At 46.7% G+C, this 24,571-nt stretch overlaps 1 protein-coding gene across 2 annotated transcripts in view; it reads left to right on the plus strand.

The window, feature by feature from the left end:
- The window catches only part of VGLL4 (vestigial-like family member 4), a 113,074-nt gene that overhangs the window by 54,947 nt on the left and 33,556 nt on the right, over window positions 1-24,571 (plus strand). Inside the window, exon 1 of one of the 2 annotated variants that reach the window (XM_012732131.1) lies at window positions 30-464. The exons of the other annotated variant lie outside the window; for it this stretch is intronic. Within the exon in view, the coding sequence (XP_012587585.1) occupies window positions 383-464 (82 nt within the window). The 5' untranslated portion in view covers window positions 30-382. Of the gene's footprint in view, window positions 1-29; window positions 465-24,571 lie in introns of those variants that run through there. 2 annotated transcript variants of the gene reach the window in all.

A 24,571-nucleotide genomic window follows, 5' to 3' on the forward strand; every position in this document is an offset into this window, starting at 1 on the left:
GGGCTCGCAGCGGGCTGTGAGCGCGCGGCTTTGTGCTGGGATGTGCCGCGGGCGCCGCGCTCGCTCGCCCCGCCTGCCTCGGGGAGCCGCCGGTGCCCGCTCCTGAAGCCACTTCGCTCTTCAAGCGCTCGCTCGAGGACCCGGCCCGTCCCCGTCCACAAGCGAGCCCCAGAGGGGTTCGGTGTCCGCTCCATCTTTTGTGTGTGTGCGTTTTTTTCTTTTTCTTCTTCTTCTTTTTTTTAACTTTGTTTTGCTCACTCGAGGCCGGGCCTCTTTGTCAAGTTTAAGAGAAGAGCCAGGAGCTACTCAGCAATAATTGATTCTTGAAAAGTACTCTTTTGGGGCGAAAGCACCGAGCTGGTTTTCTGTGCGAGCCCGATAAATGCTGTTGATGAAGATGGACCTGTTGAACTACCAGTACCTGGACAAGATGAACAACAACATCGGCATTCTGTGCTACGAAGGTAGAGGCCCCTGCTCCGCGGCGGCCCCGGCTCTCGCGAAGGCCACTCCTCCCGAGGGCCCGGGCCCTTCCTCGGGACGCGAGGGTGTTTGGGGGGCCGGCGTTGTTAGCTGCTGTTTTCCGTACAGAGTTTGTTGTGTGTAGCTAAGTAGCCCTCAGGGGCTACAGTGGGAAAACCTGGTGGGGGAGGTGGTGAAATCCAAACTGCTACAAGTTTACTTTGTGTTTGTAACGCAGTAACTTATATTTTCAGCTCCTTAAAATGTATTTCCTGTAGGTTTGTTGCTGTTTCCTTTAGAGGAAAGACTTTTTGGACTCAAGTAAAAGTTAAACGTGTGTGTGTGTGTGTGTTTAAGTGTGTAAGGCAAAGGGAGCTTTGATACTTGAGCACACACCATCCACAGTATCTGTTGGCGCCTACCAGTGCCTTGGGTTTTCGTGTTAAGGGGAACAAAAAGTTACAGTGATTCGTTGCTTTCGGGAGTGATTGTCCCAAACAATGAGGGATTTTTCTGTTCGGTTTGGGAGCCTGGAAGGGCACCCATGTCACCCGGCACAGGCCGGCTCTTTGTCTGACTTCCCACTTCCTGTGCAGCTCGAGCAAGTTCTGACAGTGAAGGATATTCCCTTCACACTCCGGTCTCTGTGGAAAGTGATTTCATAACAGCCAACCAGAAAGCTAAGTTAGAAAGAAAAAAGGCTCCAGATTCTTGTTGTTTATTACCTCCTTAAGCCACGAGGCCTCTTAGGGCTTCCTGGTAGTGTTTCCAGCTGCCCTGGTAGGAGCAGCAGGGAAGGAGCAATTTCTGGATCTGTTGAAACATTATCTACGTGCGATTCGAAGTAGTGGCAATGGCCTGAGTTTCAGTGGCCAGAGCTGCTCCGAGGGAATTGGGCTTGGCAGAAGGAGTGTTTCTTGTTGTAACCACTTACAAATCGGGGAGCCATCTCCTTTCTGATTCAGCAGAAGCAGTTTCCAAGTTTTCTCCTGTCGTCAAATGAGCATTTGTTTTGGAAAAGAAAACACCGAAAAAACTTGGGCGCGTTAGCTGAAACACTTGTTTTGCGTGTGAACCCCACCTTCCTAACCAGTTCGAAACTTACTCTTTATTCTTAAAGGAAGCGGAAAAAATTCATTCGTGTTTCTTATTTCACTCTCTGGATAAGGATCTCATCATTAAAGTTCAAAATAGATTTTTTTTTTACTCCAGTTTGTTCTAGTTGGGAGACTTTGGTTTTGTGCTTTCTTTGAATCTGCTGCTAAGGACATTCAGCTTCTGCACACACTCATTTAAGAGGCATACTTCTGAATACAGGCTACGGAAGTGGCTGGCTTGTTTCCTGTGAAATTAGTATACAGTTGTTTTTTCAAAACTTTATTTTCGATGGGTGAGACGTTCAAAACCTTCAAGACAAGTTCCTGTTGGGTGGTTTTTGTCATCAAGTATTTTCAAAACAGTATTTTCAAAACAAAGCAAAACATAGTGATCAGCCTAAGAGGAATATAGGCATTTAGGAGATGAGGCTGCGTTCATTATTCACGTCACCTTTTGGTGTTAGTGAGGAAAAGCTTAGGAGAAGCAGCCCTGGGTGATTTGTTGCTGTGAGACCTGAGAGCCACCTTCCAGCCCCCCCTCCTTGCTTGGGAGAGAGAAACTTTGGTTTTGAAAGTTGAGTAGAGGGAGGATGAGATGCTGTAGTCTGTTTGGCTTAAACATCTGCTGCTATTTTCCTTATGATGAAAGTTAACATTATTTTAACACCAAAATAAATACACAGGAAATGAAGAAAAGCACAGCAAAATTTGAGTGGTGTTTATAGTGGATTGTTTATGTCCCAGTGGTTTTCTTGGGGTAAACAATACACACATCTGCTCTGAACTCAGAAGGGTGTTTTGAAGAATATAAATCGTAGATGGGATTTTTGGGAGTGAATGGGGAATAAGAAAAGTTGGAACAGCTATTGTTCTTTTCTTATAAAAATCTGGCACTTGGAGTATTTGAATATGGAATAGAATATTCCTCTTGGTTGCCCCGCCCCCAAACCCCCTCCCAGCTCCCTGGCATTCCAGAGCAGTTATCTGGAAAGTGGAATGTACAGTTGGTAGGCAGCTTTTGATTTCACTCCAGGCACAGGCCAGTGTGACACCTCTTACAAGTAAGGGACAGGTTAATTTTCTGAATTTTAAAAATTAAGATGTTGACTGCAAGTTAGTGTTAATACCCCATTCAGCTATACTGTACTCCTTAGACAAAACCCTGCTCCTCAACAGCCCGTGTGCGCCCACCCCTCTTACCTCCCCAGCAACTCAGGCGCCGACGGGGTTTTTAAGACAATAACCTTGTAGCGCACAAGGTCTTCTTACAGTGTCACTTTTTGAGTGGGCTTGGGTCTGGGTTGTGTGGTGACCAGGTTCTGCTTGGTGACCAGGTTCTCTGGTGCCTAGTGGCTGGCAAGCAAAATAGGAAAGAAAATATTAACTACAAGTCAGTTTGAGATGGGGTCCTCTTGGGGTCAGAGGAGGAGGAGGTTGGCACAGAGCAAGAAGAACCTCACTTTGGCTACCTTCTGGAACTGCTTCATCGGTGGTGAGCAAACCAGCAGAACCCTGCTTCTCTTGATGTATATCACTGTGGCTCATTGCTGTTCACCAGCTTAATGCCCAAATCAATGTTCGAATTGTGCGCACCTGAAGCCCAGCCTGCCTCCACATGCATTAACACCTTAACTCCAGCCCTTAATCAGAGATCCCTGTGATCCCCAGAAAAGACAGCACTCCATCTGGAAGCTTTCTGAAGGCAGGGCCTGGCCGAGCTGGCTGGGCTCAGAGTGGCTGACTCTGGGACCCCAGCGCTCTCCATTGGCAGCTGCAGTTGGCTGCTGTGTAATTTAGCACTAATTACATACTGTCTTGTGTTCTCTAATTATCTAATTACTGCAGAGGGGCCTAGACATCATCTAATACGTTAACTTTGTTTTGGCCAAGGAAACTGAGGCCCAGGGAGGCAAGTTGTTTGCTTAACTTGATTCAGAAAGTTTGTGGCAGAACTGGATTTCAGGGGGAAATCAAGTGTCTTCTACCAGCCCTATTCTTCTGTGCCATTCTGCCTCCAGAGTTATTTTCTGCCTTGACTCCTTGACTAATTATTAACTTCTTGACCTTAGGGATCATGCTACATCTCAGGGACCCTCATGGCCCCTGAACAAGGGTAACACCTTGGATTAAATGCCCACACAGGCCGTCCTGGGTCTCTGACGTACAAGTCAGTTTCTGGTTCAGCCTCTCGGGCAGGATAGGGTAACAGTGCCCGGGGTGATCTGCCTCCTTGGCTCTCCTCAAGGCTGGGCACCTGGCAAGGCATTGAGTTGGAGGCCCCTTGTTGATGCCACCTCACAGCAATCCTTCCCCCAGGAGGCAAGGAACTGGCCAGCCCAGTGACTTTGGTCAAGATGGCTGACAGTTGTATTTACATAATTACCTGCTGCTGAAAACTTAGGTCCTAATAAATGTGTTCCTGGTGGGCTGTGGCTTTAAGCTGCTGTTAGTGATAAGTTAATTATGGGTTAAGAATCATTAGTGTGTAATTTGGTAGAAGAATTCCCCCCCCCTTTTAACTTAATAGTGTGATTTATATTGGGAGAAAGTAAGAATAAATTGCATATTATGTTTGTCTAAAGCTTAAGAGTCTGCTGAGTTCCTCAAATTTCGGAGCTACTCACTGTTTTAGAGCATAAGTAGCCCTTGTTTTTATCACAGGTGACACTTAAATTAACTTTCTGGAATTGAAAGGAAAGTACGCATGAGAGTTGGTGTGCTGAGTGAGACCCTGCTAAGGATAGGGGTGACAGCTTTTGTTTTCTGCCAGTCTCACCAGCAGCAGCAGTTTGATGTTTTATCCTTCTTTGGCTAATGAGCTCAGAGGCATCAGGAAACTTCAGAGTTTGGGTCCTATTAAGGTGAAGAGGCCATAGAGCCCTGCGCCACCAGCCCCTGGTGCTCAGCCCTCATGTCAGTGCCCACTCCTGGTCCAGGGGGTGTTCTCAGGTAGAATACTTGCGATTGTTTTGCTGTAGAAATTAATTTTACTTTCGCTGTTTACTTTGCGTGCACATGTGCGCACACACACACACACCCTCCCCCATTCACACACATACCCTCCTCCACCCCAGCCTGTCCCCCATTCACACACATACCCTCCCTCTCCCTCCCCCACCCCTCCCTCCATTCACACACTTACCCTCTCCTACCCGACCCCTCCCTCCATTCACATATATACCCTTCCCCACCCCAACCCTCCCCCATTCACACACATATCCCCCCTCATCTAACCCTCCCCCATTCATCAGGTGAGCCCAGGCTCTCCTGAGAAAAACCTGGCCAGTTTGTGTTTCTTCTAATCACAGTTTGTGGAGGGAAGGTGTGATTATACCCCATTTCCTCCGAGCTACCCCATCCTGGTTTCTCTGCCCTCTTCTGGAAGGATTGTTTTACTTGGCTGTTCATCCCCTGGAGCCTCCTTTAGGCTTTGTTTTGGAAGGCAGAATTCTCTTCCTTCCTTCCTTCCTCCTTCCCTTCTCTATTGTTTGTATGGCCTTCTGTTCCTGGGGGTTTGGTGCTGTGAAGGTTTTTTCAGGCCATGCCCAAAGGTACAGCAAACACCCCTCAGCCCATGGGAAGGCTCAAAATCTCTCAGGACAGCCTGGCTCTGCTCCACTGTGAGGATGGTCAGAAAGTGGGGATTTGGCCTGATGAAAGTAGATCCAGACTCAGCGTGTCAACATGTACACAGATTCGGGAACCAGCATTTACCAGGGACTGACTGTGGCCGCTCTGTCCTACCACCGTGTATCTTCGCACTGGTCACTGGCTGTTTATAGGTGCTGCTATTGCTGCCTTGCAGATTGTAGCCTCGCTCAGAACCTCAGTTTGTGGTAGAAGAGAATCGTCTTCTATTTGTAACTAACTCATCTATTAGTCCTCCCCAGCCCCAAGGCCTTAACTGCAGACATTTCTCAAAGGAGAGTCTGAGAATGATTTTACTTTCTTCACTCTCCTCCACCCCCCTTTCCTGAAGATTGCCTGTTTTGCTAAGTTCTGAGGAACTGTTTTTATCACTTTGCTTTGTTATCTTGCTGTCTTTTTTTTTTTAAACAACATGTAGATTGCTTTAATTTCAGTGTATTATATAGAGAATGTATTTATTATTAAAAAAATTATTCATTCATGCAGAACTAGGGCACAGGCCAGAGGTACAGGAGTGGTGAGAGGATTCACCAGAGACAGAGTGGGGAGCAGAATAGGCCGACTGACAAAGTCCATTGCTGAGGGGAGTAGCGGGTGGGTCAGGAGAGGTCTTCCCCGCCATGTGGGTCAACTCCAGGGTGGGGATCTAACTCATACTGAAGTGGCTTTAGCTTCTTAGTGCAGTACTTTAACCCACTGCACTACCAGGGAGGGCCTAGAGGATATATTTTAATCCTAGCAATGAGAATCTCTACTAGTTGAAATAATTTATTTGCCCTAAATAAAATAGAACCTTTTTGTTAAAGCTCGTTTTCATTTGTTGCTGTTGGGTAATGCTTTTTCTGAACCCTTCTTCACATTTCACCCATTTGTTTGTAAAGAAGTCCATAACCGCAACAAACAGAAATATATTTAGTAAATGATCAGTGAAAATTCAGTACTGCCCTTTGTCAGCCAGTATTTATCCTCTTAAACATTTAAGGAATGGCCTTACTGTGCTGAGGAATGTCCCTGCTCTTTGGGTCTCTCTCTCTCTCCCTGTGGGTGTGTCTCTGTGTCTCTCTGTCTCAACATTTTTTTTTTATTATCAAATATACCATTTATACATAAAAGTACATAAAGATATGTGTTTTTTTTTTAAATTTATGCATGCAGAACTGGGGTACAGGCCAGAGGTATAGGGGCGGTGAGAGAGTTCACCAGGGACGGAGTGGGGAGCAGAACAGGCAGATTGAGGAACTACACTGCTGAGGGGAGCAGTGAGGTGACAGGAGAGGTCTGCTGTGTCCTGTGGGTCACCTCACTGGTTGTGGTTTGAACTGGTGCTGAAGAAACTGTGGCTAGCTTCCTAGTGCTGCGCTCTAACCCATTGTGACACCAGGGAGGGCCAGATAAGTGGGTTTTTTAAAGGCATTTTTGGGGATGAAATAATTTTAATTGTAAATGGATTTCCTTTACTTAAAGCAAATATATATAACTTACTTAAAATATATGTAATTTACAAATGGAGAGAACCTACCACATTTGGGGGTTTTCAAATATATGCTTTTTTTTGTTACATGCTTTCCTGCTTTTTTAGAATAACAAAATTATCAGATCTTGGCTTTTGGCTAAGATATGCAGTTTACAGTTAAAAACAACAACAGTAAAACCCAACCTTATAATCATCACCAGGTCAAGAAGTAGCAAATCATCTCTTTTAAAATCTTTCCTCTGATCAAGATCCCGCCCAACCCTAAGAAAGGACATCACGATTGTAACTTGCTTTTCTTTGTACCTTTACTACTACTGTGCCTGCAATTCTAAACAGAGGAGCTGCGTATTGTCTTTATTTTGGCACCCTAATTAGTTGGACTTACCTTGTATATTTTCTTGTGCCTTGTTCCTCAGATGTTTCAAAGGAATGGAAATGGCCAAATAGGTTATCTTTTCCACAGGAAGCCAGCTGATCTGAGGGTATGGGACTCTTGGCAGTGGACACCTGTGGGTGACCAGTCTTCCTTCTCCTTCCTCTGCTGCTCCTGTTTATTAAATGGGGGTAACTCTTTGATTGGAACTTCATATCTCAGTCACCATGTCATTCACAGTATGGAAAGTCACGTGTTAGCAAGAATTTGTGGTTTAGGAGGTTGCAAAGCGGGGCAGGTCTGGAGATACAGTGACTTTGGTTCTGCAGTAATAAGCAATTTGCTTAAAGACTGAGACTTGTTACAAGTCAACTTTGTTGCACTGCCAGATTTTTGGGATGTTAATCCAGGGACTTTTAGATACACAGAAAATGCTGAAATTGTTCCAGTATTCAGACAATGCTGTGCATTGTAAAGACATGGCTGTTAGAGAGCAACAAAGGCCTGGAACAATAGCCAGCATTATGCACCAGCTCAAGTTATGAATGAGAAAGCACCATCCATATGTTGCACTCTTGATTTTTATTTTATATCTGCTTTGCATGAAAATAGTGGCCTGTGAATTCCTCTTGGCTAATGATTTTAATAGAGTGAATTCCAGAATGTAATGGTTTGATGCAGATGCGCTCTGCCAAGCAATTTAGCAAAGTTGTTTACACCACCCCAAGTCCAGCTGGACAGAGCCTCAGGCTCTTCCTGATAACAGTGGAGGGAGGTGATGAGTACAAGTTTCTGGATGTTTCCCTCTTTGAAAACAAACACATCTTCCATTATGTGGCAGCACATTTAAAGTGACAAGGGACGAATTTAAAATTTTATTTGAATGCCAGCAGCTTTTCCACGTACCATTTTCTCACTGTCTTACAATGTGTATTCTCTTAAAACTTTTTTTTTTTTTTGATGAATAACTGACAAACTCTTGGCTGACCCCCACAGAGAACCTTTGCTTTATTTTCCTGCTGAAAATCATGGACCTCTTGCCCATGCCTGAAATCACCCCCAAGAGTTAGTTGGGGACTTTTATTAAATAAGGAATGTGCAAGAGCAGCTGCACCAGGCTTTAAGTTCTCTGGCGAAGAGGGTAAGGGGAGGGACAGTGGTGGCCATTCTCAGGATGAGACCTCTGTCAAGCCTCCAGTGCTGCTCTGCTGAACTCAGAATTGGGGACTGTCACCAGCTGTCTCAGAGACCATGCTGGGAGCCTCTTCCTTTTGGCGCCCAGTCGGCAAGTGAGAGGCGGAGTGAAGCAGAGTTCCAGGGCACTAGCAGACATCAAACATTATTCTTGGTTTCCAGTAATGGTGCAGTGCGTGAGTGCTCACGCACACATGTACACACACTGTTCTTGGTTCTGTGTTTTGTACAGTAGAGCGGGAGAGGGACTTCGTAGGTGTCAGAAGGATGCTCACATATCCTTCATGGAGACCATAGAGGACACACCACCTCCTTAGCTCATCTGGCTCCAGACCATCCTTTCTTTTCCCACAGACTTAGTGGAAGATCAGTTCTTTATTGGTCCCTGCAGGTCCCAATCCTTGGGGCCTCAAGGGCTGACCATTGTGTGCCTCTTTGCCGATTTCTTCTCCCTGCTCTTTATCACATTGTCACATCCAAGTCTTCAAACATTGAGGCCGAAGAAACAGGCCTTCCCAAACCTCAAGCTCCCTTCTGACTTTTAGACTCTTTCTTGCCATCCAAATTAGTGGAAGAAGAAAGTCACTTTATCTCTTCTATTTCCACTTTCTCTACTCCCCTTGTTACAGGGCAACCCAATTCACATTGTGAATTGGGTTGCCTGTCTTTGGGTCTTCACCCGTGCGCTTACGATTCAATCGTATTATGGACACACTCAAAAGGTTAAATAATGGATTTTTTTTATAAGGAGAAAGGTAAAGGAATAACCCAGGGAAAGAGGGAGGGAAACACAGGTTAAGTAGGATGTCCTACCAGTTCTGCTGACTTGGACGCCACCAGCACGCTGAAAACCGATTGAGCGCCAAAACGATCAGCCACGAACCACCAGGCCAAGAGACCCCAAGAGCCCACATGTCCGGTTTTATCCCAACCTGGCTGCTCAGCTCCGCCCTCACGTCCCTGCGTGCTTCTCCTTGGTACTGATGAGATTTGGAGTTCCAGCATCCAGTGGGGCGGAGTCCGTGAAACCTGTACCTGTTACACCCTCAATCCATTTTCATTTAATTTCTGCTCCTACAGCACCACCAAAGTTGTTCTGGACAACTCACCTATAGGTGTTTTCGGTCGAGGCAGGTGGACACCATTCAGTCCTTCCTATGGTCAGCCTCAGCCCCGTTCGGAGCTGGCCTCTTCCAGTTTCTTAAAATTCTTACTCCCTTGGCTCAGATACTTATTGTGCACCCTCTCCATCAGGAATGGGGTGTTGGTGAACAAGTGGTGAGTGGCACTGGCAGGGACTTTTGAAGCTCCTGATGAAGGGTAGAGGGCTTGGAAGAATGAGGCAGGCTGATAAGTGTTAATTAAAAAACAAACTGTATGGGGCATCCGATCCCCGGCCAGGTACAACAGACTTCTCCTGCCTCACCGGCTGCTCCCCTCAGGCATGTATTCAGTGGATCTGCCTGTTCTGTGCCTCACTCTTGTCTCAAGTGAAACCTCCCACTCTCCTCTCAGCCCCCCATCCCACACCTGTGGTCTACACCCCAGTTTTGTATAAAATCTTAAAAAATTTAAAACCTGTGATTGCCACTTGAGAACACCCTGGGAGAGCATGGAGACGGCCATAGACGGTACACAGCAGACACATGCAGTAGTGTAGGCAGGAGGTGGCTGTGGCCGTCTGGACGGTGGGATGTGTGTGGTCCGGCAGGGAAGAGGAGTAACTGGTGCTCAGCGAGCTCCACAGACACAGAGGCCATGATGAGGGATTGAACCAGGGTTGAGGGAGAAGGCTTTCAGGTTGCCTCCCAGGCTTCCAGCTGGTCCAGGTGGGTGGAAGGCATGCTATGTGCAGAGACAGGAGCCACAGGATGTGGAGGCTCTGGAGTGAGAGAGTGTGTTTGGTTTTGGATATGTTGAGGATCTTGGGGATTTCAAGTAAGAGATAAAAATTAGCAAGTTAAGTATATGGATCAAGAGATGAGAGAAGAGACCGCTGCTGGAGATATTGTTTGAGACCTAGAGTAAACGAAGTGTTGGGCAAGAACGATCTAGAAACCAAGAATAGCAGAAGAGGTCCTAGAAGTTCTGCTAGTTAGGCCTCTGTGCATTTGCCCCCCTTCTACTAAAATAACCCAGGACTGACCTCTGCCTCTAGTCTTGTTCCCTAGAGGCTTTCATCCCTATCACAGTGCCGCGCCCTCCCCCTCCAGTGCCTCTGTGGCCTTATCTTACCCATACCTGCACCCACACCCTGTGGTCCAGATAGCTCAGACTGATTCTTTGAGTCTGTCACCGCCTCTGAGGCCCTCCCTGCCCTTCCCCTGGCTCCTGTGACCCCTTCAAGTGCAGAGGCTGCTTCTGGAAGCAGCTTCTCCTCCCCCACCTTCTTGGCAGAATGTGTTGTGTTTGTGTTCTCACAGCATGCTTCTGTTCAAGAATCAACCTCTCGAGTCATGCACACCTCTGTTCCTTCACCCTGAGCTATGAAAGGGCCAGGACCTTCTGTTTCCTCTTTTGTCCTTAGCACTGAGCACACCTTGGTATCTGCCTGTTTGTGAACCTCTCTGTGTCTGTATGTTAAAGACCCATTGAAATCGTGTGACTTCACCCATTGATACTCATCCAACTGGTAACGCAAGTGAGTGAGTTAATTCATTCCTTCAGTGGAAGGATAGTTGGGAAGTGGAAACACAGGAGAGGGGAAGGAAGAAAACTCTTTCAGGGTGGAGCTTCTGTGGTGAAGCCTTGGAAGTGGGCTTGCTGGTCGGAAACAACCGTCCCTACTTGTGTAGTTTTCTAGTTAACTTGAGTCTGATCTGTCAAACAAGCTGGTTACTTACAGGCAAATATTTAATACTTGTACATCTTGCCGCTGTCTTATATGTGGGGTGTTGGCTGTTAACAGTCAGTAGTGAGTGCCTGACTTTGGAGCCTGCTGTCCTAGATAATGAGCTATAAGGAGATAAAGAAGATAATTACACATTAGGAAAGGGATTATTACTGTAGGCTGATTCTATTAGCTGATTTACTGTTTAGAATAGTTTAGAATACTTACAAAGTGACATTTGTTTTCATACTCCAGAATACTGATTTGAGTAGATTTTATTTCAACCCAATGAGGCATCTGAAAGTTTATTGAGAACCTTTTTTGAAAATTCCCATGAGACTCCTGGAGATTTGGTTATTAATTATGTCAGCAGTCAACTGCCATTGTCCATTACACTCGACTATTGTTTTGGAAACCATCATGTGGTGTAGTATTATAAACTTTTTTACAAAGTCAAATGTTTTTTTGGGGACCTAATAAGAATAAAATTTATGTGGAATTTTAAACTTCAGTTAATATTTATGTTCCCCTGAATGGGTATTATCCTACAACACCGGCGTAGGGAGGGGTGCTATATTCTGAGCTCTTTTTTTCATGGTAACAGTATTGGGATGAAGAGGGCAGGTAGAGAAAATGTTAACGCTGGGCTCAATGTGGATGAGGGACTGGATGTCCTGCCTGTTTGGTTTTCTTTTCTCTTTTTACTGCTAGGACATAATTATGGTGAAGTCACAGGGCATGGCTTCATGGATTTCCTGCATGAAGCTGGAAACTATAGAACTCAAACTATAGAACATTTTATCACCCCAGAAAGTTCCTTAATACTTCATTGCCAGTCATAATACAGCCCCCAGAGATAACTGCTCATTTTAAAACTGAGCAAATCTGGGAAATGGGGATGACCAACTTGGTCGCCTACACACTTCCCAGCAATCTTACTCTGAAGCAGACATACAGGGAGATACAACAAGAGAATTTATTTACAGGAGGTGTGAAAACCTTTGTCTCAGACAGACAGAATGAGAGAGAGAGATCATAGCCCTGGCTTTCTCAACAGAAGCAGAAGCTGCAGGTACAAGAGGGCAGCTGGCCTGTTCAGCAAGGTAAACCTGGATGACTGCTTGGAAAAGGGGCCAGTCCAGCTGTGAGAAGCAGAACACAGACTGGACTCATGGTGAAGAGAGCAGCACCCACTCAGAGGCAGAGTGCTGGGATCAGAGGTGTGCCCTTAGAACATGAAGGGGTGGGCCAGCAATCAGAAATGACCAGAGCACAGGAACTGGAGGTCTGATCTTCCATTGTCCAGCAGGAGACAGGCCTGAAGTGTTTCAGCACTTTTAAAGTCTTCATGGCCGCTTGTCTCCTCCCTTTGCTCCCAACAGGCTTCTCTCCCCACTCCCCCTACTTAGGAAGTTGGGAGGGTTTGGAGTCCCTATAGCTCTGCCTTCCACCTTCAAAAGCCTTTCACTGCTTTGAAGGTTGCTAGTCTCAGCTGTCATCCAGGTGGAGGAATGGGTCAGAATGTCCGGGAAGGTGGTGGGGCTTGTCACTGCACTGATGTGAGGCAGCGGCTGACAGTATCAGGTTCCTGGTTGTCATGGTGTCTCAGCATTGTTCCTCCTAATGTGGATGGACACTGTGCTGTTTCCAGTTTGTGACTTATCAATAAAGATGATCTCAACGTTGTTTGCTGTGATAAAAAAATATATACACAACATAAAACTTATTTTAGCCATTTTTAGGTGTCCAATTCAGTGCTATTAGGTACTTTTGCTCTGAGGTGCAGCCATTTGTATGGAAGCCTCTCTGTGGGAATATGTGCTGTTTCTCTGGGATATATTACTAATTTGTGGATTCTTGGTCGTTTTTAGAAACTGCCCCCACTGTTTTCCAAAGTGGTTGTACCGTCTTACTCTCTGCAGAAGTGTGTAAATTTTCAGTCATCCTATGTCCTTAACCACTCCTTGGTGTTGCCAGTCTTTTCGCCTTTAGCTCTTCTGGGTGGGTGTGGGGTTTGGGGTGGGGGGGGGCTTATGGACAGTGTTAACTTGTTTTTAATTATTTGCTTGTAATTCAGCACTTACTGGAATACCTAGCATGGTGCTGCTGGTTGGTACTATGCACAGAAAGACACGTTCTCTACTTTCCATGAGCTGGTTGTCTTAAGTTAGAAGCTGGCAAATTTGTGTTTCTTGTCTGATTTCAGGGCAGAGGTGGTGGGGTGGTTTTGGTATCCGTCAGAGGAGTGGTTGTTTTTCCAAAGGATAAATCCAAGCCATGGAAACCAGCAGGCAGCCAGATTGAAGGGTATGAGCCAACACCAGCGTGGCACAACAGGCTTTTTTGGGAACACTTTTCCTTGAGTATAGCATTGCTTTCTTCCATTTCTTATTTGGTAATGAGTCATTCAACCACTGGGATGTTATAATAAAGCTTAGGGAGCTGTAACTCTCCTGGTTTGCTTCCCTTCATTCTGTAGGGTCTCAAAGTGCCTGAGTTAGAATGTTCTTCCTGCCCCTTTTCGGCCATGCACTTTTTAGGGTGTCACTCAGCCTGCCTGTAGGAAGCCTCTGAAACCCTCAAAGTAGGGGTCTCACTATTACCCTCCAACCTCAGGGTTAAGCAAGGCGCCCAGGACTGTTTCGATGTGCATTTATGACCGTGCTTGAATTGCCATAGAATTTACAGTTAATAATACTCATCTGGCGGTTGATATCACCCTGTACTCTGTTATCTTGAATTTAAAGAGGGACATTAAAAGCAAACAAATGTAACCACTTGCACTTAGAACACATCTAAGTAAGTGAGGTGTTCATGCTTGTCTTCAAGGTTGTTGCCTCAAGGACACATTTAACCTCCTCTGGTGTGGTGAGGTTTGCCCCTCAGTGTGTTGCTGGTTTTCTCAAAGTTGCCTTCAAGGTCTGAGAGACATTCCTGCTGACTATTTTATACGGTGGCTAGTAATATTTTACACACACACACACACACACACACACACACAAAAAAGCATGTGTGTTAGGCACTTGTAGGGAACTTGATGTTTGTGTTCTTTGCCAGGCAGTTTGTCTAGAGGATGAACTGGTTTTCCTGTGTCATTCTAAAGTCATTTCCCCAAGTGGGTTTGGGAAAAGTCTCTTATTTAATCAGAGGCAGTTTTATTGAGGATAAGCAGGTTCAGGTGATCCTGGAGTTACTATTCTGGAAATGGCAACGCTCACAGCACAGAAAATAAGTTTAGTTTCATGGCCTTACCTGCGAGTGTGAATATATGCACACAGACCTGTGTATGTACACTGTGTTGTGTGTGTGTGCTGCTCACGTGTGTCACGTGAGACCACATTTAGGTGTAAGTCATCCCTGGGCCAAGGGGCCACCACCCTAGCATGCCTCACTGTGAGCAGGGAAGGCACTTAAGTACGTGTGGGTTTTTTTTTTTTTAAAGATTTATTTATTCATACAGATCTGGGGTACAGGCCAGAGATGTGGAGGGTGAGAGGATTCACCAGAGACAGAGCAGGGAGCAGAACAGGCAGATGGACAAAGCACACTGCTGAGGGGAGCAGTGGGCGGGTCAGGAGAGGTCTGCCTTGCCCTGTGGATCTTCTCCGGGGCAGGCGGGAATCGAACTCATGAGGAAGTGGCTTTAGCTTCTTAGTGCTGTGCTTTAACCCACTGCGCCACCAGGGAGGGCCCACGTGTGGGGTTTTGAGGTCATTTCCCCTTGTTTAAAGGGCTGATAGTTTTTGGCTGTTATACTAGGAAGTCTTGACAGTCTGACTGTCTTGAGTTTCTTCTGTTTTCCTCACTCATTGCAGCTTGCAGGACACTGGCTGTCCATAAAACTTGTTCTCAAGTAATTTATACTGTAGGGCCTCCTTAGTGTCACAGGGGTTAGTCTCAGTGCTGTCACGCTACTGCCAGACACACAGCACAAATTCCATCCACAGCTCGGGCAGGGAACTTACCCACATGATGCAGCAGACCTCTCCTGTCTCCCTGCTGCTCCCCTCAGCAGTGGATTTCAGTAGATTCTCCTGTTCTGCTCCCCACTCTGTCTCTGATGTATCTTCTCACAATCCTGCTCCTCTGGCCTGCATCCCAGTCTTGTATGTATAAATAATTTTTACATGTAAAACATTTTTACTTTAGATGGGGTGATTTTATGTGTATGTGTGTATGATTGTATCAAACACGTCTGTGTGAGTGTTGTATACACACATATATGTATGTGCACATATATTTCAGTAAAGTGAGATTTAAAAATTTTAGATTTTAATTCACAGTGTAGATTTCTATCTGCATTAGAAATTTTTTGTTGTATAGAAATGCATATAAAATATATAAAATATCTAGATATATAAGCATATGATTAAAAAGTAAGGCTAGCAGGTCGGCAGATAGATAGATCTGATGTTTTCAGACTTGTGCATTCCAAGACTTCAGGTACAAATGTCACTGAGCCTACACCATATTGGATCTCAAACTTCATGTTCTGTGGTTTTGCCCCTTGTTGTCATGGGTCAGATCAGGTAGACCTCAGGTGCTGGCTATCTTCCCTGTGCCTGCATACTGCTTCTAACATACTGTCTGCTGGACACCACCCCAGTATCCCCACAACAGCAGTGCCCGAGCCCCTGGGACCAAAGAGAAGGCCGCTTGACATTTCAGTGTTTGAAGAGAGAAACCTGGATAAGTGAGCATGTGATTCAGTAGAAAGCCCAGGGTAGTGTGCACATAATAGGGAACACAGAGTAGCAGGTGGTGCATCATTCTCCATGGCAGGCAGCTGAGGCACTGGGGATGCTCGCTCAGCTTGGGTTCTGACGTTGAAAGAGGTGGACATTTAAAAAGATCAGAGAACTGTATCATTGGAGACTGCAGAAGACCCTCTCCTAAAGGAGAAAGCCAGCCGTCTCGTGCATTGGTGTTGGCTGGAGGTGGCCTCTGAACCAGGTTCTTTCAGGCATTACTTGATTCCTGGAGGCTTGAGCATGGCGGTAAGTCACCACTGGCCCCTGCTATGATACCACATCAGTGCACTCCTGGAGCACCCTGTCGGCTGCTGGAAGCATTTCACTGCTTGATTACAGTGGCTAATTATAGTATTGATGGGCTTTAAAAAGAGACACCCGCCAACTTGTGCAACCCTTGGGGCATATCAGACCCTGAGAGTCCCCGGACAGACAATATCTCATTAGGTCTGGGATGCTAGCAGCTCGGGTGATTCTGTTACACTTGGCTCAGGGACCACCCTTTGAGAAGCATTGTACTAAGTGGTGAATAGGAGTGAAGGCTAAAAACAGAGTGATGGGCAAACTTCCACAGATCGGTGGAAATAAAGTGCTTTAAATAGGAGGTTGGTAGAGCATGTAAATAAATCATGACCACAGTTAACTAAAAGTTAGCTCAATCCCCAAGTTTCCAGGAATAAATACACTTGCAACTGTACATGCAGTTTCTCAAAGTGTTGCCATCAGCAATTTATAGACAATCCCGAGATAAGAATATAATTTCCTTTTACTATACAACACCTAGATAACTCTTTACTAAAATAAGGTCCATGTTGCGCACTCTTCTGTCCCTTCCAGTAAGAGCCTGGTGTCTGGCATTGCCCTGGCAAAAGGTGGGCTTGTGTGGGGGTGGCTGCGTGGGAGTTAATGTCACCTCCTGTGTCTGGGCTGTCCCTTCTGTGCTTCCAGCCATGCTTGGCCTCTATGATAGGCTTGATGTGAGCATCCTCAGTGGAAGGTGATCCACGTTTAGAAAGAAAGGGTGGGAACAATCAGCCACTTGGCATTTACTGACCTATCGAGTGCTTCAGTAAGTGGGCCAGCCCAAGTCCACATGGCCCTGAATGAGCTTAGGAAGAACATGCCAGTGCCCTTCAGACGTCAGTTCTCAGCACTGTAGATGGAAAGCTCTTAAGTTACACACATTCCCAGCAGTGTCACGTGCCATCATGTCCTGTGGAATGGCTGGTGCTGCTGTGCAAAGCATGGTCAAAGTGAGACTGGCAGAGCTAGAGCCTAAGGGAGAATAGGGAGTCTTGAGGATGAATCGTGAACTAGAGATGCCGGTGGTTACAAACCATTCATCCTTCTCATTGGCTAGAAGTTAACATTAGCTAGTAGACCTTACATTAAAATGTGCCATCTGGGCCCTCCCTGGTGGGAGCGCAGCACTATGAAGCTGACTGCAGCCACTGCAGTACAAGTTTGATCCCTGTCCAGGGAGTGACCCACATGGCCCAGCAGACCCTTCCTGTCTTCCCGCTGCTCTCCTTAGCAGTATGTTTCAGTGGATCTGCCTGTTCTCTCCTCACTGTCTCTGGTGAATTCTTTAACCCCCTGCATCTCTGGCCTGTACCCCAGTTCTTGTGTACATAAATAAGTAAGTCTTTAAAAAAATAAAATGTGCCATCTTTGTGCTACTTGTTCATTAGTCTTATTCCCATGGACCGTGTGTCAAGGCTAAACAATTCAGGAGCATTCTTGCACAGGAGCAGTTTTTTTTTTTTTTTAAAGATTTATTTATTTGTGCATACAGAACTGGGGTACAGGCCAGAGGCTCAGGGGCGGTGAGAGGATTCATCAGAGACAGAGCGGCGAGCAGAACAGGCAGATCGACGAAGTCCACTGCTGAGGGGAGCAGCGGGCGGGTCAGGAGAGGTCTGCCGCACCATGTGGTCACCTCCGGGGCAGGCGGGAATCGAACTCATGCGGAAGTGGTTTCAGCTTCTTAGTGCTGTGCTTTAACCCGCTGCGCCACCAGGGAGGGCCAGGAGCAGTTTTAACAATCATTGTCATCATGCATTTAAGGAACATAGGCTGACAAACCACATGTAGCTGTGTAATACAGTAGTGGTGTGGCATTGTATTTCTTTATATTGTAAACCCATTACAGCAAGGTTAGAGAAGATGGATTGAATTTCTGAGCTGCCAGAACATCTACAATGAAGTTCACTGTTACCGATTACCCAGGAGTTTGCTCTCCCGGTATATGTGGGTGTATAGGGATGATTACGCCTACCTCATTCCATGTAGGCTGGCTGAGAAACAGGATGGAAAGGCAATGGCATTTAGAAGTGCGCTTGGTATAAAATCCCCATGTGTTGTAAAAAGGTAATAAAGATTTTGTGTTGAGGTCTTTGGTTCCTAAGTCTGAAGGCATAGTCACTGTAATAATAGAATGAAAAGACTACCCATGGAGTGCAAGAACTTTCTTGTAAATCATTTATCTAAGGGACTTGTATTCAGAATTCAGAAGAACTCTTTCTTGTACCTCAACAATATAGATAACATTTAACATTTTAACAGTGGGCAAAAGACTGGAATAGACATTTCTGTGAAGAGAATAAACAACTAATGAATAAGCAACAAGTCCAACATCATTAGTGGTTAGGGAAATGCACATTAAAGTCTACAGTGAGATACAGCCTCACATATTTGCCAAAATGGCTAAAATCAAAAAGACAGTGATACATGTTGGTAAGTGGGTCGGGGAACTGAAGTCCTCATATGAGCTGGAGGAGATGTAACACGGTGCAGCTACTCCAGCAAACAGTCTGGCAGTTTCTCGGGATGTTGAACAGTCTGTGGAAGGTGGGTCCATGGCGGCCAGAAGCTGGAGGAAGAGGTATGACATGGGGGTGAGCGTGGGGATTGTGAATTTCTGTTAGGGAAGATGAAGTACTCGAAAATGAGCTGTACTGCTGCTGTGCAGCCCTGAGCACATGCTGGAGTCCCGGGAGCTCGTCTTGACATGGGTAGACGTGTGGTGCGGGAGGAATTCTCAGCAAAGCTATTATGACATTCAGTGATTTGAAGTGGGCAACGTTGTTAACTGTTTTTCATTCTTTTGATTTTGTAGCAAAGGTCTACATATGTTCATTCATTTGCCTGCAAATATTTTGCCAGTGTCATTAGCTCCACAGTGGACCTTGCCCATGGCACCTGCAGCCATCCAGAGAACGCCTGAGTCTGGGCTGTGTCCAGTGCTGGGGTGTCTTTACTTCGGGACACAGAGCTCTTCTCAAAACCCCCACAGCCCTGTGTTATGGTTTCTCTACAGTCAGGACAGGCTGTGTTTCAATAAACAAATTGGCATCCTGTATCATGTGAATTAAAGTGATCTTTACATAAGTTGTGTTGTAAAGACATGGGATGGGGGTCAGGAGATAAGGGATGGAATTCTAGGTCCCAGAAGCGGACCAGGAAGGGCCAGTGTGCAGGTGGCTGTGCAGGCATGCCCCCACTAGGCTCTGCAGGCTGTGATCTGGCTCTCTCACCCACAGAGTAAGTCCGTTCTCTTCTTCGGGGGGCCGAGAGGCGCTGCCCCAGCACCCCGCACCCTGCCCAGGGGAGCTCGGGTTTGGCAGTCTGATTGCCCAGCACAGCTCATAGGCTTGTTTCGAGGATCTGTACATACAGCAAGATAAGTTTTCTTTAGTGTATTTGAAGGGGCCTCTGCTGGCCAGAGCTCAGCCTGTCTCCTGCCGCCCAGTTTATGGAGTCTGCTTCTATCCTCCCGCCTCCTGCTTGACCACCTCTGCCTTGGATGTGTGATTGGTGCTGTGTTGGTCCCCACCCCGCTCCACCTGCAGGAGATGGCTACTGGCAAACTCCTACTCATCTTTCACGACTCAGAGGGCAAATGATCTGCTCTCCGAAGCCTCTGGATGTGTGTGACTTCATGGATGTTACTCAGTCACTGTTGGACTCCATTTCTACCTCTGCGGCATGGGATTAGTAATAGTATCTGCTTCACAGGTAATTAGGAGGATGAAATGAAACTGGGTACATCAAGCTTTTGGACCATCTCACAGCATGAGCTAAATGCTCCTGAGTGTTAACTTCTTGCTGATTATCAGTTTTAGGCAGAGTGGGCAGCTCGGTGCTCTTTGCATACTCCTGTACTTTCATTAGTAACAGACTCCAAGGGAGGAGAAAAACCCCTGTGAGTGCCATGAAAAGTCTCCAGTGTGGTCAAGACTATGCAGATAAGGTTGTTCTATGTTTAAAGGGGGAGATGGAGGTACACATTCATTCCCTTTTTATAGACACTCCAGGTAATTCATTTTATGTTGGAGATTAGACTAAATGACTTAAGGGCCCCTTATAATGTAAAATCTTTACTGCCTAAAGGAGCTTCTGTCTGCCAGGTCCTGTGTAGAGAGGGGGTGTGGGGTGGGGTGGCGTTGGGGTGTGGGTGGGATGGATTGTGGGAGCATAAAGGGTCTTGATCTTCCTGCTCCTCCTCCTGACAACACCCCCCCCCCTCCCTGCACCCATACAATAAGTATCCTGTCTTAATCTTAGGAGGCCAGGACTCCTGGACAGCCAGGAGCTCTCAGAGTTCAGCTTTAGTTCATTTAGCTCAGAGTTCAGCTTTAGCTCCCTTACGGCACAGGAGAGGTCTGTTGAGCGAGATTGTTCAGGCTTTCAGAGAGGCCAGTGTCTTCTGTTGCCCTGAGCCTCCTTACATTTTTTAAAAAAGATTTACTTATTTGGGCATACAGAACTGGGGTACAAGCCAGAGGTGCAGGGGTGGTGAAATGATTCACCAGTGACAGAGTGGAGAGCAGACCAGGCAGATCAGTGAAGTACACCGCTCAGGAGAGCAGCAGGTGAGACAGGAGAGGTCTGCTGTGCCATGTGGATCACCTCCAGGGCTGGGGCTCGAACTTGCACTGAAATGGCTGAGACCAGCATGCAGTGCTGCATCCTAGCCCCGTGTGCCACCAGGGAGGGCCACCTCACATTTTTAATGTTCAGTTTTACAAGTGCAGAAACAATGCAGCCACTTTATATTTGGGGGTCACCGCGCCTCCTTGCCTCTGGGAGGAAAGCATTTGCTGTGGGCCCCAATTTATCTGTACCTTTGACGTGGAGGGCACACCTTTCATCTCATCATTTTCACTTCCTCACAGTCTGCCTGGCCTTTGATCAGCTCAATATTCCTTTCTTTTGCTTCTCATGCTTCTCATGGGGAGGCCCTTCCAGGTAAGGAGAGACCTGAAGTGGCCCTGAAAGGCCAGACTTTCCTAGCACAATGCTTGTTTGACCTTCATATCTTAAGTCAATACACCAGAGGGAGGCAGCCCTTCCTGGCCTAGCGCTGATAACATTTGCTCTCTGGATAATGTAAACTTCGGAAGAGGAGGGAGTGGGAAGGCTGGAGAGAAGCAGAGGCAAGATGGAAGCAACATCCCTCTTCCCAGACTAAGTTGATTAATTTGGGGAAGATCCCTCCCCCATCATACCTGAAAAACTGCATCCCGGGGACTGGGTTTTAGAAACAGGGACTTACTTCTCCATGCTCAGTGTTCAGATTAAGGTTTTTTTTTTTTAAGATTTATTTATGCATACAGAACTGGGGTGCAGGCTGGAGATGTGGAGGGTGAGAGGATTCACCAGAGACAGAGTGGGGAGCAGAACAGGCAGATTGACGAAGTACATTGCTGAGGGGAGCAGCAGGCGGATCATGAGGTTTGCTGCGCTGTGTGGGTCACCTCCGGGGCGGGAGGGGATTGAACTCATGCGGAAGTGGCTTTGGCTTAGTGCTGTGCTTTAGCCCCCTGCGCCACCAGGGAGGGGCCAGATTAAGGTTTACAATTTCAGTTTATTATTTAACAGTCTCCTTGCTTGGAATTTGGTGGAAGGATAGAAAATATCTCCTTAACTGAGTCATTTTAGGGTAAGAATCTTGAGATTTCCAAAATCTGGGGACTGAGTGCAGTGGAAAGGGTCAGGTCTGCATTATCCCTGCTTGTGCTGCCCACAGTCAATCTTGGACCATGGTGCTTTTGTTTTCTGAACATGAAATAAAAATACAGTTTGATACTTACATCTTCATTCACATACACATTTAATTATTTGCCTCTCCAGTAAATCTCCAGTAAATATTTAAATAATCTTTTAAGCCAGTTGGTTTATTTTCAGACTTCATTTCCAATAGTCTCTTAGTCTTTATTGGGGAATGCAAGCATCTTTTATAATAGCTTATGTAAGCTGCAATTACTGAGCAAAGCTTGTCCATAAAAGCTCTCCAAGATTTACTACATACTATGACAAAAACAGCACCCCCTTCCCTGCCTCCCCCCGCCTCCCATAGTGTGTATTGGCTGACTCCAGTTTAGGGAAGCAGTAGAGTTGCAGTGTTCCATAGTGGGTTATTTTCGCCTAAGTCAGAGTCCATGAGTCCTCTGCAATCATGGCTCAGATTTTTCCTTCTGTACACATTTATTGCTATTAGAGATGTTGGTATTTATTGTTCACTCCTCGTATGTTCCCCAGGAAGTAGCTATTGAATTAATGTCAGTGATAGTTCACTGGGAGCTCTTCTTACAATCCTACACATGCAGACAGAGGACAGCTGTATTTGAGGAAAATGAAGTTTGATGTGCTGAACTTCTCCCCAGCAACATTTAGAAATAATCTTATTAGACCAGTTAAACTGTCCAGTGACAATAATGAAAATGTGGGTGTGGGAGGTTGACCATACTTCTGTTGGATTAGCCTATGGGACTTGACACAAGGAATTGCTTCTGTGAGCTCCGTCTTCATGTGCCTACTTACTCGGTCAGCTAGGAAAAGTGCCACTTTCCGGCTTTTTCCATTCATGTAGTTTCTCAATTTACTAAGTAGAAAAGATCAGCGGAGTATGGCAAAAATTAGTAGGAAGAAGGTGAAGTTGGGCTATCAGGAAAGAGCCAGGAGAGCGCCCCCTGAAATACCTCTCCAGGTCCCTGGTCATCCCTCAACCTCTTGGCCGTGCTGTGCCCTGCCCAGCCCTGTGTAGAACTGCTGGCTCCTGCTCAGCTGTGTCCACCAGGCAGCCGGGGCTGCAGCTGTTTGCCCGCCCCTTGGCTGTGTCCACAGGTGTGGGAATCGTCCCGCCTGCTGCAGGCCCTTTACCCTCTGACCATTGTCCACTAGCCTTCACTCTCCACTTCTGGAGGACGCTGGCCCTTTGTGCACTGGGATCCATGTCACACACACCAGCTCACTCTTGCTGGGTCCTTGCTCTTGCAGCGTCCCCACCGGCGATGTCCACAGCCCTCCGCTGTTCTAACCCCACTGCTGACTCTTAGAGTTAGAATCAGTGCCATCCTTTTACAAAGTGTCCACCCTGGCCCTCCCTCGTGGCACAGTGGGTTAAAGTGCGGCACTGCAAATGAGCTGCAGCTGCTTCAGTGTGAGTTCGATCCCCGGCCCTGGAGGTGACCACATGGCGTGGCAGACCTCTCCTGACCCGCCCGCTGCTCCCCTCAGCAGTGGACTTCATCGATCTGCCTGTTCTGCTCCCCACTCTCCCCACTCTCTGGTGAATCCTCGTGCCACCCTGAGCCTCTGGCCTGTACCCCAGTTCTATATGAATAACTAAATAAAATCTTAAAAAAATGTCCACCTTGTGCAATTTTTTAATATTTTCAAAATAGTGTTTCAAAACTCTCAATTTTTGTTTCTAATATGGTAATTATTGGCAGAAACAACCTTTGTAAACAACAGCTCTTTGTGGTTGTTGATTCCTCCCCCTACCTCCAACAGCTTTATTGAGAGAAAATTCACACATAACACAGTTCTTCTATTAAGAGGCATCTCTCTTGGCCGTGCTGTTTCCATCTTGCAACCCCACACTCATCCCTCATGGAGCGAAAGGTCTGCTCACTGGGTCTTGTTCATCTGTGTTTTCCTGGCTCCCGGCACAGAACTGCAGGCGTCCCAGTGCGCGCACATACTGTTGGATGAGCCACATCCCCTCTGCCCGCCAGTCACAAGTCCCACCCCTCTTTAGGTGGGACCAGTGTTAAGCATCAGCAATTAATTAGCCTTCACGGTAAGGGCTCTGTATATCAGTTGCGGGTTATTAGCCAAGGATGTGCGTCCTGCTTGACTGCTGTTTTGGGGTGACAACCCTCCCAGGAACAGGGCATGACAGGCTTTCAGAACATTTGCCCTTGGACCCTAGTCTTGGAAGAGGCCTGGCGGCTTACTGACTTGTCAGGGTACCTGTGCATGGCACTGCAGTCAGGTGATATATGGAGCCAAGTGCAGGCAGAAGGCAAGACTACACTTAGAGTGGTGAAGACCAAGGACCTCGCTTGCTGAGGACTGCTGGACGGAGGGGCAGCACCTGCACCTGGTGGCAGAGCAGCCTCTGGGTGGGGGTCTGCAGGTGGGAGAGCTAGGGGCAGCGTGGTGGTCCAGGCTGCAGGCTGAGAAGTGGATCTGCCTGCCAGCCCTGGCCCACCTGGGCCTTCACCTCCCTCAGGGGGAAGCTGTGACCATGTTGGAAGACATTCTGCCCACAGTGTGGGATGACATGCAGGAGTGTTGAGAGCTCTTACTTGCCTGAACCATACCGGTCACTCGTTAATAAATATTCATTGAGCACCTGCTATGTTCCAGGATGTTTCCTTATATATTTTTTCATATTTGTTTGTTTTAAAGATTTATTTATGCATACAAGAACTGGGTTATAGGCTAGAGATG

This window comes from Condylura cristata, unplaced genomic scaffold, assembly GCF_000260355.1.
Source record: "Condylura cristata isolate star-nosed mole 26May11 unplaced genomic scaffold, ConCri1.0 scaffold00033, whole genome shotgun sequence".
Taxonomy (NCBI): Eukaryota; Metazoa; Chordata; class Mammalia; order Eulipotyphla; family Talpidae; genus Condylura; species Condylura cristata.